Genomic DNA, 13,518 nt, shown 5'->3' on the forward strand with positions numbered 1-13,518 from the left:
CTAAACGAACTAGAGGGTTCAGTTCCTGAACCGATTATGTGCCTCTGTAATCCTTTACACCACCGCCCACGGGATGGGTATGGGGTGCATAATAAAGAAAGAAATTGAATAGTCAAAATGTGAACAAATATATTTGCATTACAGTTTGTTAATTACTTTAGTTTTTGGACACAGGTTCTCTGTATCAGCCTCCGTATCTATGAGCACCTAATTGTACTTGTCGGGGTTGAGCTTAGGCTCTTTAGTCCCGCCCCTCAACTTTTTTTTTTTAACTTTTCTTTTTTGGTTAGCCAGTCAGCCGACCAGTTTATTGCTTTCAAAAAGTTTCAAGAAATTACAGGTACATGGAATAAATGGAAGAATACTAGAATGTTTAAAACAAAGAAAATAATGTGGTGAGGGGGTACCACAGGGGTCCATTTTGGGGCCAACCCTTTTTGTCATAAACATCAATGACATAGAGGAGAATATTACAAACCACATCCACAAATTTGCAGATGACACAAAGATTTATGGCAACGTCGGAAATGATAATGTTGTTGAAGCCTTACAAAGAGATCTGCAGGAACTCCACAAATGGTCAGAAGATGACTGGCAAATGCTTTTCAATATCAACAAATGCAAGACCTTGCATGTGGGGCATAACAACCCACGCCATAACTATCAAATTAGTAACATTCCATTGCAGCAGATTTGATGAAGAAAGGGACCTTAGAGTCAAAATCTCCCTCTCTAGGCACACACAGTATCGCTCCTGTGCCAGGTAAGTCCACTACGGGCTCACCATAGCCCGTGCTACTTGCCCCGCTCCTGTGCCAGGTAAGTTACGGGCTCACCGTAGCCCGTGCTACTTGGAACTTGTTCCGAGTAGCTGAATCTATAACAACAACAAATAACAGTCAAAATCCACCATTCATTTAAAGTTGCACAGCAGCTAGGGGCAGCAGTCAAAGAAGTCGAAATGATCAAGCGTACCTTTGACTTTAAGGAAAAGTTGTATAAATCTCTGGTGCGCCCCAATTTGGATTACTGTATCCATGCATAGAGACCTTATCTTCAGAAGGATACAGCTGCTCTGGAGAAAGTGCAACACCGGGCAACAAAAATAGTTCCAGAGCTAAGTCAAGTTCAAGTTCAAGTTCAAGTATGTTTATTGAGACAAGAAAAAAATACATCTCAAAGGGATAGAGTAGCTTAGGCTATTTCTACCCCCCTCTACTTCAAGTCCCTCAAGGGGCGCACAAATTCAGTGAGTACAGATACACAAATCACAATACAACATTTAACATTGCATATTAATATAGTAAGTGTTACAATCATTGGGGCAAAATTCTTGTAGTTCCTAAGTATTCTGTCTATCATATCATTATCACACATCCAAACAATTTGAAGTGGTACACTACTTATTTCCTTATTTCTATGGTTATCCATAATTTGACACTTTAATACATAATGGTCTTCCAAGTTCAAGTAGGTTTATTGAGACAAGTTAAAAAAAAAAAAAAAAAAATCAAAGATTAGCTTAGGCTATTTCTACCCCTTCCCATACTTCAAGTCCCTCAAGGGGCGCACAAATTCAGTGAGTACAAATACAAGAATCCCATGTAACATATCAGGTTAATATAGTACTATCTAAGAGTATAATAGTGTACATCCACCGCACTAGATTTTAACCCATTAACGCTCCAAGATAATATTCTCACTCTACTTTCATCCATGATTTAATAAAACTACCTTTGCCCTGTCTGTCACATTCCATGAGATACGAGATTTTCTCAGACAGACTCTCCCAACACTGTAACATTTCTGCTTTCTCCTCATTTGCACAACAGCTACTAGCATCAAAGGTGATCTTATTCATATCTAATTTCTTTCTTATTTCTCTATACCGTTTTACTTTAACCTTTGTTTCGACATTTGTCACTACAGAAGGTTGAACGCTAACACTACTAGAAAGTTCATTTTCCTGACTATCCTCTATCATCAATACGTCATGTTCTTCCTTACTTTCTTCAACGCACATTTCACGTCCTGTTTCACTTTCCACTTCACGTCCTATTTCACTTTCCATTTCACGTCCTGTTTGACTTTCCATTTCACGTCCTGTTTCACTTTCCATTTCACGTCCTGTTTCACTTTCCATTTCACGTCCTGTTTGGCTTTTCATTTCACGTCCTGTTTGGCTTTCCATTTCACGTCCTGTTTGGCTTTCCATTTCACGTCCTGTTTGGCTTTCCATTTCACGTCCTGTTTCACTTTCCATTTCACGTCCTGTTTCACTTTCCATTTCACGTCCTGTTTCACTTTCCACTTCACGTCCTGTTTCACCACCATCTTCACCCCGTCTACCCCCCATAGTTAATTTTTCTAATGCCTCAATCCTCTTTTCTAGTTTTTTTAGATATTCCAATATTTGAGTACCAACCTCAGAGTTCACTATATTGACCTGAACCTTGTTTCCACAAGGTTTAATTTTTTCAGCTGCATTTCCTACTTTCCCTAGGCTCGCCTTAATTGTCTCTGTTCCTTTCTCCCACACATTGTTCATAGGCGCTGTCATTGGCTTCCAACTGTTTCCTCCATGTTCCTGCTGCACAATCTTTCCTTCCTTCGAGGATACATCTATCCTGCTTGTAGCACCCGTCCTCGAGTCTCTCAGATGAGGCTTCATGCGACATAGATAGGAACCAGCATTGTGGCTTCCTCGACAATTGCAACAAGATGGGACGATTTTTTCACCGTTTTTAATCTTGACTCTACACTCTCGAGAGTCGTGTTTCTTACCACAGTACCGACACCTGGAGTCAAACTGGCATTTCCAAGCCATATGTCCCCAACGAGAACACTTCATGCATAATATGGGCTCCTCAATGTATTTTACAACTTTCCTGTAGCCTAGTCCTTGCACAAAAATTCTTTCTGGAGCCTCACCCTTTACCAAGGCAACAACCTGGCTTTGTTTTTCACCACGAACACTGTTCCTCTTTGCCCAAACAACACTATCATTGTTGAGCAATAGATAATCAGGATCCAAATAAGTTGGATACTTAAACACTATGACCTTGGTGTACATCATACCTTTTTCCGGAGTAACCATCACAATATTCTCAAACCCATCCTTCGTTAGGTGTTCCACGGCCTCCTCTGTCCCAACTGTTATATAGGGCCGGTGAAGACCCTCCTTGAATAGTGGTTCATATTCAAAAAACTCCTTAGCCAAACGAACCGTCCACTCCAGCTTTTGATGGAAATTCAGTTGACATGCTGTAGGGAACAACAGCCTCTTCCTTCCATTAGTCTGCATCTCCCGCGTCCTGCTGAGCATGTCTTCATTTTTTGGTCTCTTTGTTATTTCCTCCTCACTGTCTTCGTCTCGCTGTCTTTGAATATTTCTCCGTTTATATCTGTTTACTACTGCTTGATACGGCCTAGTATCATCCTGTCTGCCATCCCCACTGTCACACTCTCCAGGCCCAGTACAGGATCTTCCATCACCTAGGCAGACCGCCTCAGCCATTTCCTCGATACACAAAGGCACTGTATCACTGCAACAGTCGAGAACAAATTCACAACATCTAGCTGCAGCAGCCACGTGCAAACACGAAGATGCGGAGCAACACGTCCTCCTCGCATCATGCAGCAGACCGCACTGAGAGCTAAGTCAACTCGCGTATCAGGAACGGTTGAGGGCCACAGGGCTAACAACACTACAAACTAGGCATGACAGGGCAGATCTTACTGAAACTTTTAAAATATTGAACAATTTGGAGGATGTTGACCTAGAAAATTCTTCAAAAGGTCAGATGTAACGCAAACAAGGAACAACGGTTTTAAGCCCAACAAGCCACAATGTAGGATTGAGAACAGATGCCTTTTCACCCACAAGGTTATAAACCCATGGAACCGCCTACCCGCCGAATCGTAAGTGCACTGTTAAAAGTATAGCTGGAAAAGATCAAGGCAAATGGAGGGGGGGAGGGGGATCGTTGACAAGCCGCCGGTTTCCTGTCCTCGTCGAGGTCACTAATGTTAGTGGCTCTCGGGTAAACTCAGGTAATATATGCACATACAGTAGTTGCCTATATAATATATAAACTAAATTTATCACAGACCTTATATATAGTGACGGTTCTCTCATGCACCTATACCTTGGAGGGTGGAATGTGGTCATTGTACGTCAGCCCATTGACAAAATAAGCTAATTGGTTTTCCATTGTTAGAGACAGGAAGTCATTTTAGCTTTTATATCAAGGTCCTCGATCCTTGCAAACTTTAATAACCTTCCCCAGGATGTAACCCACAGCACTAGTCTAAATTCTGGGTACCTATTAATCACACGAGGCATCACTGAAATGAAACGTTGGCTAATTCGATCACGCACCGCTCCTGTGCCAGGTAAGTCCACTACGGGCTCACCATAGCCTGTGCTACTAGGAAGTTGTTCCGAGTAGCTGAATCTCTAACAACGTTGGCTAATTAGCCATCTGTCATACCTCGGAAATCAAACTCATGGTTGTGAGCTGACGACGTTGAGTAGTTGACTTTGTTCTCAACTCATAACCAGGAATCCCAAGTTTGATTCCCAGGCGGGATGGAAATGGCTGGTCACGTTTCCTTTCACCTACTGCCTCTGTTCACTTAACAGTAAATAGGTAGCCAGAAATTCAGCAACTGTTGTGGGGGTTGCATTACTGCTAGGTGAAAGGAAACTTGTTCAACCATTTCTGTCCAGTCTTGGGTTTGAACTCAGGATTTCATACTATGAATGGATAACGAGGGAGGGAGGGAGGGAATTATCACGAGAAAGCGCAAAGTCATTACGCCTATACAGTCGTAATGTAATTCAATTCTACCGAGGGTGTGTTAATAGTCACCCTCATGTGGACTTTATTTTTAGGTCAGTATTTACTTTTATTAGGATACTTAGATTAGCATTTGAAAAAATGAAGGTCACGTCATCAGAAAATGGTATTCGCTTAAGATGTTGTATGGCATTTGCCAGGTCACTGATGTATTTAAGAGAGGAGTGGACGAGTATGCCACCCTGTGGAATGCCAGTATTAATTGGTAGTGTGGGAGATATAGCATCATTCACATATGTCCTGTGCAGAGGCCAGAGACTCTGGTAACTGGTAAGCCAAATGGACTCATGTGATTGATGTGATCCATAGCAGGGAGCCATCTCAGTGAGATAGCTTCAGGAAGCCACCAAAGTCCTCCTAATAGAAAGAATAGCATTCAATATTTTGAGACTAGTTTTAAATATTTTTGGAAAAGATTTTATTGAGAATTAACAACAAAAAGTCCTTCAATGCCCACTAAAATAAGCAGCAGCAAAGTGGATAACTGGTGAGTACAGCTGAGAGGAACAGGTTTAGGAAGAAAGCAGTTGTGCAAGATGAGGGAGATTAGACAATTGACTAACAATGAGCAGTGGCCAATTCACTTCTTAATGTCACTATTCCAGGAGAAGCCTGTGTAGTTAAGGTTATTTTAACAGCCAAGAATCATAGATCAGAAGAGAATGACAAGAGATTGCAGGAGGATTGGTGTTAATGATGTCCAGAAGAGGGCAAATGCTACTTTTAAAAATTTCAAACACCTCTGAGTCTGGCCATTCAAAATCAGGTAATACAGGTTCATCCTCCCTCCACACACGTCTCTTCTATACATGTGCCCCCCCTCCCCCACACACAAAACTACTGCTTATCCACTCACACACACAAGTACTTCTTCTCCATTCACAAAGTACTGCTTACACACAGGAAAGTACTGCCTTGGCACATAGAAATGGAATACACAGGTCATAATTTAAGTGGCTGTGGCTTTAACAACCTTTTCTTTCAATGCATTTCACTTGCCAACCACCTGTACAAGGAAAAAGTACTTCCTTACATCCCTTCAACTCGAATGCACGTCTATCCAGGTGTTGCCATTGCACAGCCTGATGCAGATTGCACTGCAAAAAGCAGTTTTATTAATAAGCTTTAATAGTTGGTATTTTTGGGGGATCTACTAGGCAATTGGAACAATGAAATTACAGCAATCCCGCCAAACACACACCGAAACTACGACGTTGGTACAATGTTCGAACAAGTTTTAACACCTCCTAACCAGTTATAACAACCAATATAGCAAGTTGTAACAACGTTCTAATACGTCATAAACACGTTAAGCCAAGATGTAACAACTTTATTACAACTTGTAACAAACGGAAAATAGAGACGGTTACGGTTTGTGTTTCCAGGGATAGCATTGCCATGTAAATTAGTTTAACAAAGTATTGTATTCAATGTGACATACTAGAGTATGCTGAAAACTACAAGGATGTTCACTACCAAAAAATTTAAGTACTGTACTGTATAATTAATTTTAATGGCAAATAAGAAACGTATCAATTACGATAATTCTGCCACCTTCACCATTTGGTAACAGGGACAAAGTTTCCTTTAGTTAACCCACAAAAGCCTCTGAAATTCATATTACTTAGCAACAACAATCTATATTTCATATCTAGTTGGGGATGGAGAATGGTTGATAAAGACAGACAATATACTGTAATTGTTTTATGAAGAGGTTTCCTTAGAAGATGATATAATAATAAAATTAAGATAATCATATAATTATCATATTCTTAAGTTTGTGAATATATGTATGGATTAATATCTGTTGGTAATGAACTTGAAATACAAATAATCATCAGATTTTCAGAACTGAAACAATCTGGATATACACTATAATAATAATAATAATAATAATAATAATAATAATCCAATTATAATAATCCATATTACAATAATCAAATTATAGCACAATTCATTTAATTAATAATCAATTATAATGACAATACTGTCCTTAACAGGGGAGAAAAGCACATAAGATAGTTTCACTTTATTAAATATATCTGTCAAGTAACTTATTACAGTGTGAGCAAAAATAATGTTGCACTGTACAAAACATTTCTTGAGTTTTCATGGGGGGGAGGGGGGAGGAAAAAAAAAATAATAATTACAGTATGTTCGGGTATGGTGGCTACCGACCAATAGTACGTGATAAACAAAACATTTTACGTCAACATTTCAATGAAAAACTTAAAACAACACCTTACTGTACCAAAAAACAAACCATAGTTTTTCCAAGCATCAAAGAACACATATGGAAAAAGATATATGAAACCATCAATTATGTAAGTATAGGATATATGAATAAGACTACAGTATAATAACCATAATAAATGACATCTAGCTACAGCAGCATCACTCGTCTGCCGCAGGGAAATCCACAGTATAATAAAATACTTAATGAAAAAACACACTTTTCTGACATTCTGTTGGCTAATATATATGTTCACCAAAAATACAAAAACAAACAAGTATACAAGATATGAAAAAGAAAAATCTTGGTACTATAACCAAGGCCTGGCCAAGGCATAACTCGGCAGAATGGGGGGAGAAAAAAAATATATATAGAAAAAAAAAGAGTGACAACTGGTTAAAAAAAAAAAGTTTTGCTCCAATTTCAACACCAAATAATTTAAAATAAACAATGAATAGACTTCCTGCTTCTACCAGATAAAATCAGAGGTAAAAAATTCATAAAGAGCACATAACGTGAAGATGACTACACCAGAGATCTAAGCATTTAAAATGCATAGCACATTTCCTCAATGACAATAAAGCCTGAATATTCTCAAGAATGACACAACTTCTTGACTAACAACGTAGCAGTGCCCTCGTTTGGAAGGTTTAGAAGTAATGCCACTATTTATATGAAGGAAAAATTACAAGATCAAACAATGTTTTGGTAATATTTACTATCAATGAAAAGATAAAAAAAAAAAATTCAAACCACTGTAACAGGTTAACAGCTCTGTATTTTCCTTTTCATCTACAAAAATCCCAATGAAATAGGTCGTTTGCATTGTGTATTTTTTCTCCTGCATGTAGCCTGGTTTTGTCACTCAGAACACACACACGGGCCGGCCTCAGTATCGATCGTAACCATCATCGCCAGAGTTACCACTCATGCCGGTGAACGAGGTGTAGTTTCCTCCAGTGAATGATGGTGTGGAGAAGTTGTAGAAAGGAGTTTGGCCAGCCGCGTGGTTGGAATAGCCCGCACCATTCCCACCGCCATAATTACCATAGCCACCACCACTGCCGATGGGGTTATAGCGATTAGCGGTTCGGTCTGCGGCCATCTTGCCGCCCTGCTGGTACTGACGATTCTGTTATGGATTGTGGAACAAGAAATCAGTTTTGGGACTGGTGTAGCCATATTAAATTTAATCAATCACATGGAATATTACCATGTAACTGAAGCTTTTAACACTGACCAGTTCAATGACATTGCTGAAAGCTAGACATAATAGACATGAGAGGTAATTAAATGCCTCCACACCAAAGTTTTACGCATATTGAAAACTTAGATACTATCTAAATCATAGTATTTATGATTTGTCACTAAAGATACAAATGTTAGATACTAAATCTAAATCATCAACTACAGAAGAAAATTAGAGATTAGGTTAGGATGCCAATGACATTAGATTTATATACTGTATTTGGAAAACTCAAGTACAATGCAATCTTTTCCATCTAAATTTTGAATATATTGCTAGTTTTGATTATATAAAGAAAACATGCCACAATACATGCACATTATGAAACAAGGAGAAGATTTTCACTGATATACTATATAGTGAGAGTTTAGATCATGTTAGAATACAGTGCAAATTAGCTTATGTGCTGGAGAAATCAGCTGTACAACATATCATGAGCCTTTGAAGAAGGAATATTATAATCTCACTTTGATTTCAAGAAGTAATTCTGTATTGGGTCCATAATGCCCGAGATGCCAGGTGACACTGTGTACCAGCCACGATCTTGCCAGCCATTTACAAAATCAGCCATGCCAGGGTCAGATTCCAGGAGAGGTGAGGATGAGAGAAGTCAGACAAGTGAGGTCACATTAGAGTTGGTAGTTGTGGTAGTGGTGGTGGTTGTGGTGGTGCTAACTGCTGGCAACGACAAGGGTACCAAGCACAATCACACACTTGACAAGCATAAAACAAGGAGCATACGAAGGTGAATACAGTGTTGTGACACTGAAGACAAGCAAGCACTTCCTCCCACACAACATCTCCACCCACTCAATATGAATTTGTAACATACATTTATAAATGAATTTAATGTGGGGAAATGTTTTGGCTTTAGAAGTATCTACAACTACAGTAGCTAAATGAAAACTAATTTAACACATTTAAATTCTTTAGTAAGGGTTTGGTGTATTTTTTGCAATTGAAGCTTTGAAGACTAGGCATCCAAAATTACTTCTTAATATAAATGCATCTATTTTTGTTTAATCACACATGACTTTGTCAAATTACTGTACATATACATATATACTGTACACATATATTGTGTGTGTATATATACAGTATAACAGAAGCATGAAATTTGTAATACAAATAAACCTTTAATCAGAATCTTCTCCTGAGATTATCCAGCATAACGACTCAGGTACTGGATATATATTTACAGTAATAACTTATGATGTAAGTATTATCACACACAAATCATGGCAAACTATTATGAAGGAAATTTTCCAGAGATAAAATTGTCTTAACCTTCAGCTTTCCCACATAAAATGCCAATCACTATGGATTTTTAGGAAATTAAAAAAATACTTTACATGCTCAGTTACTTAAAATTAACAGGTCAATTACTAAATATTAACAGCCCCCAATAGTGGAATTATATTAATTTAAATACACCTCAATATCAAAAACTTGTCGACTAAGCCACACACCAGAAGATGAGGAGACGACGGCGACGTTTCGGTCCATCCTGGACCACTATCAAGTTGACTGATAATGGTCCAGGATGACTGAAATGTCGTCATCTCCTCATCTTCTGGTGTGTCGTTTAGTCATGATATCCTCAGCCACGTTATTGTGACTCGTCGTCTGCATCAAGAACTTCAGGCACAGCAGCAGGAGAAATTATGCTGGGAGAGGTGTTACTAATGTGATCACAATCAGTGAATGGCTCTACACACCCCACTGTCAATATTCGCAGAGTCATCAAAGCTAATATAAACTCAGATGGAAACATATCCATTTTAAACACAAGCCACTAAAACATTCAGGGGTAACATTAATGCACTATTTCCAAGTAGAATGCATTAATTAAAATTATTACCAATCAAGTCAAAATTACTCACTGTTTAATTCCAAAGCAACAACATTCATTAAAGAATTTATTAAAATATTATTAATATAGTACTAAATAAATTTAATTTATTAATAATACAAACTCATGTACACCAGGAAACAATTTCATATCCAAGAGATTAAAGCAATATCTAAGAATTCTGTTCAAGAGAGTAATGTTATGAACATTAGTATCCAAAGAATTTAAGTGCCCTGTGTGATACAACCTTAATAGAAACTACCCCTAAAATAACATGCATTTACCATATGCAAAAACAATGTCCTAACCAAGTTAAGCTAGTTTAACGTGATATCAAAATACAAGTGCCCAGTTTTATTAAATTAGCAACTAATTTTTCCAAGCATAAGAAGTCTAGTCTAGGATGAAGCTCTAACTTCCTATATAGCTGAACCACAAATTACGTCACAGTTTTGGTTGTTATATTAAGATACATAAAAGTCACAAATAATTTGTTAGCACGAATATTCTATTATTTAAATCGTAAACCACTGTAGAATGAGAACAGGCACACACTCTGCATCAACCTATTCTGCAATGTTGCACACAATATGACTAATCATGCAATTCATCAGTGCACTACAAAGGCAATCCAAAGTTTTATCCTGTCACTGAGAGGATCTTAGCAGCAAGATTATTTAAAAAACTGAAAGTTGACAAGTACCACCAAGGCATGAAAAAGTACTGCTTCAGCTAAGTATGTGATGAAAATTGATGAGCAAATGACCCTCAAGATAACTCAAGATAACCCTAGATGACAAAAGACATGCATAATATTACAGAAACCAATCATATTTATACATTATTAAATGTACACTTGATCAATTTTCAGAGAGAATGAGAATGAACAAAGAACAGAGTTAAATACAGTACATGCCAACACAAAAATAAGATCCAGAAACCACTGAAAATTTAAATGACCTAAATTATGCTCTACAGGAAAGAAGAGCATTCATTCCCAAAATGTCAACATAAAATGAGATACACAAAAGTTGAAGAAACACATGTTAATATAGTCAGCGGAAGCTGCTGTTGAAACATAACCAGCAAACAGGAAATTAAAGAAGAAAAGAAAAAATGAGAATATATGTATATTCATATTCATATTCATATTCATATATATATATATATATATATATATATATATATATATATATATATATATATATATATATATATATATATATATATATATATATATATTATATATATATATTATATATATATATTATATATATATATATTTTATATATATATATATATATATATATATATATATATATATATATATATATATATATATATATATATATATTTATATATATTATATATATATATTATATATATATATTATATATATATATTATATATATATATTATATATATATATATATATATATATATATATATATATATATATATATATATATATATATATATATATATATATATATAGCGAGAGAGAGAAAGAGAGAAAAAGAGAGAGAGAAAGAGATAGAGAAAGAGAGAAAAAGAAAAAGAGAAAGGGAGAGAGAGACATAACAGGCAATGATTTTATATGCCTGAAAGTACACATGCACACACACCACACACACACACAAAAGGGATGGAGAATAGACTTTACACCATACACAATTCCATGATATCACACACAATATACAGGCAATGACCAAAATAATTCTACTAAAGAAGTTCCGTTGTTTGCTTATCCAGAGTGTCTGTGAAATGTCGTGCACTGCTACACCCCCTCACACACCTCCTCCCTACACCTAAAACACACACACCAATAATAACCGTGTCAACATACCAGGTAGCGATAGGCAGCATTGGAAGCAAGATGAAAGAGAGAAGCTAACTCTGTGCATTTGATTTATTTAAAACTTTGCAAAAAGTGCAAATTTACTGCAGAATCACATTCATTAACTTCTGCTCTTCTATGGAGGAAAGAATGCATGCATGAAGTGTCAAGATTCTTGTCTCAAACAGTAGTCTCACTCCTACCATGAAAACTTATCAGTGAACATTCAAAGCCTCTTTCTACCCTACTAATGACTTCAAAATTCCAAACTTGTTCACCTCAGGCTTAAATACCATCAAAGCCAACCACAACATCAAGTCCATAGTCACTACGCTTACGGTATTCCATCTTTATAAGTCTTTAATGCAGCTGGGTTTTTTGACGTACTATCGTCTCGTAATTATTCTTTCCATCTACCACTCGTTTTCAAAAGAATATTTCTTAAGATTTTTAGTACTATACTTTCGTTTTCTCAGTCTAAATGGACTCCTCTTCCTTTATGTTGCAGATTTAAGCAAATTACCCTTTTCTATTTGGCAATTCCTGTGGTAGTTTTGAATGTGATCATATTACCTAGTTTTTTTCATACCTAGTTTTTGCATACCTAATGCCTTGAGGCTTTCCTCATAGCTCATAGTGTTTTAGATCCAAAACCATTTAGTAGCAAGTGCTAGCAACTTTTCTAGTTTACTGGCCCTTTGAGCTTTGGCATCACAGAACTGCTGCACATTGTAGTTTAGTCGTCTTGTGTTGAACATTTTGATTTTTTATAATTTCTCCATTCGTGAATTGAAATGTAATTCTGAAAATTGGCCAAAGGAATATATGGTCCTTTTACTATGGCCTTCGTGTGGTAATCTGGTGATAGTTTACTCTCCAATCCCACCACAAGATCTCTTTCCTTCCCAGAGTTCTTTACCATCATTCCACAATTTGTAGAGTGCATATGGTTTGTTTCACATCTTTTGCATTCCTTTTGCCATGTGTTCCATTCACTTCCATTTTGCACTGTGCTTCATTCATATGGTTTCATATGGCTCCATGCATATGGTTTGTTTCACATCTTTTGCATACCTTTTGCCATGTGTTCCATTAACTTACTCAGTTCAGGTCTTTTTGAAGGGCATAATAGTTATCTGGTTTGGTAACAGTGTTGTTGATTTGTGGAACCAATTACTGTGTACCATAATAGAAGTAGGATCCCTTGATTGTTTCAAGTGTAGATTAGCCATTTATATGAATGAGATTGGGTGGATATAAATAAGAGCTGCCTCATATGGGCCAATAGGTCTTATGCAGTTACCTTCATTCTTATGTTCTTATGTGTGCTATCCTTGCCAGTAGCTTAGCATCAACCTCAAACAACGTCCCTTCATGATCATCATTTACATAAATAATAAACATTACTGGATCTTGTACCGAGCCTTGTGGGATTCCACTTGTGAGACTCCTCCAATTTGATCACTGCTTTAATTTTTATGTTAAGAG

General features: G+C 36.9%; 1 protein-coding gene across 10 annotated transcripts in view; it reads right to left on the bottom strand.

The window, feature by feature from the left end:
• Positions 1-6,879: 6,879 nt before the first annotated feature.
• Positions 6,880-13,518, bottom strand: part of LOC123746533 (sex-lethal homolog) — a 109,762-nt gene continuing 103,123 nt past the window's right edge. For 8 of the 10 annotated variants that reach the window (XM_069318305.1, XM_045728092.2, XM_069318306.1 and 5 more), the window contains exon 7: positions 6,880-8,227. In XM_069318305.1, the coding sequence (XP_069174406.1) occupies positions 7,985-8,227 (243 nt within the window). In that variant the 3' untranslated portion in view covers positions 6,880-7,984. Of the gene's footprint in view, positions 8,228-8,808; positions 8,885-13,518 lie in introns of all 10 variants that reach the window. The other 2 variants (XM_069318307.1, XR_006771517.2) reach the window with 2 other exon arrangements.

This window comes from Procambarus clarkii, chromosome 90 (genome assembly GCF_040958095.1).
Source record: "Procambarus clarkii isolate CNS0578487 chromosome 90, FALCON_Pclarkii_2.0, whole genome shotgun sequence".
NCBI classification, from domain to species: Eukaryota; Metazoa; Arthropoda; class Malacostraca; order Decapoda; family Cambaridae; genus Procambarus; species Procambarus clarkii.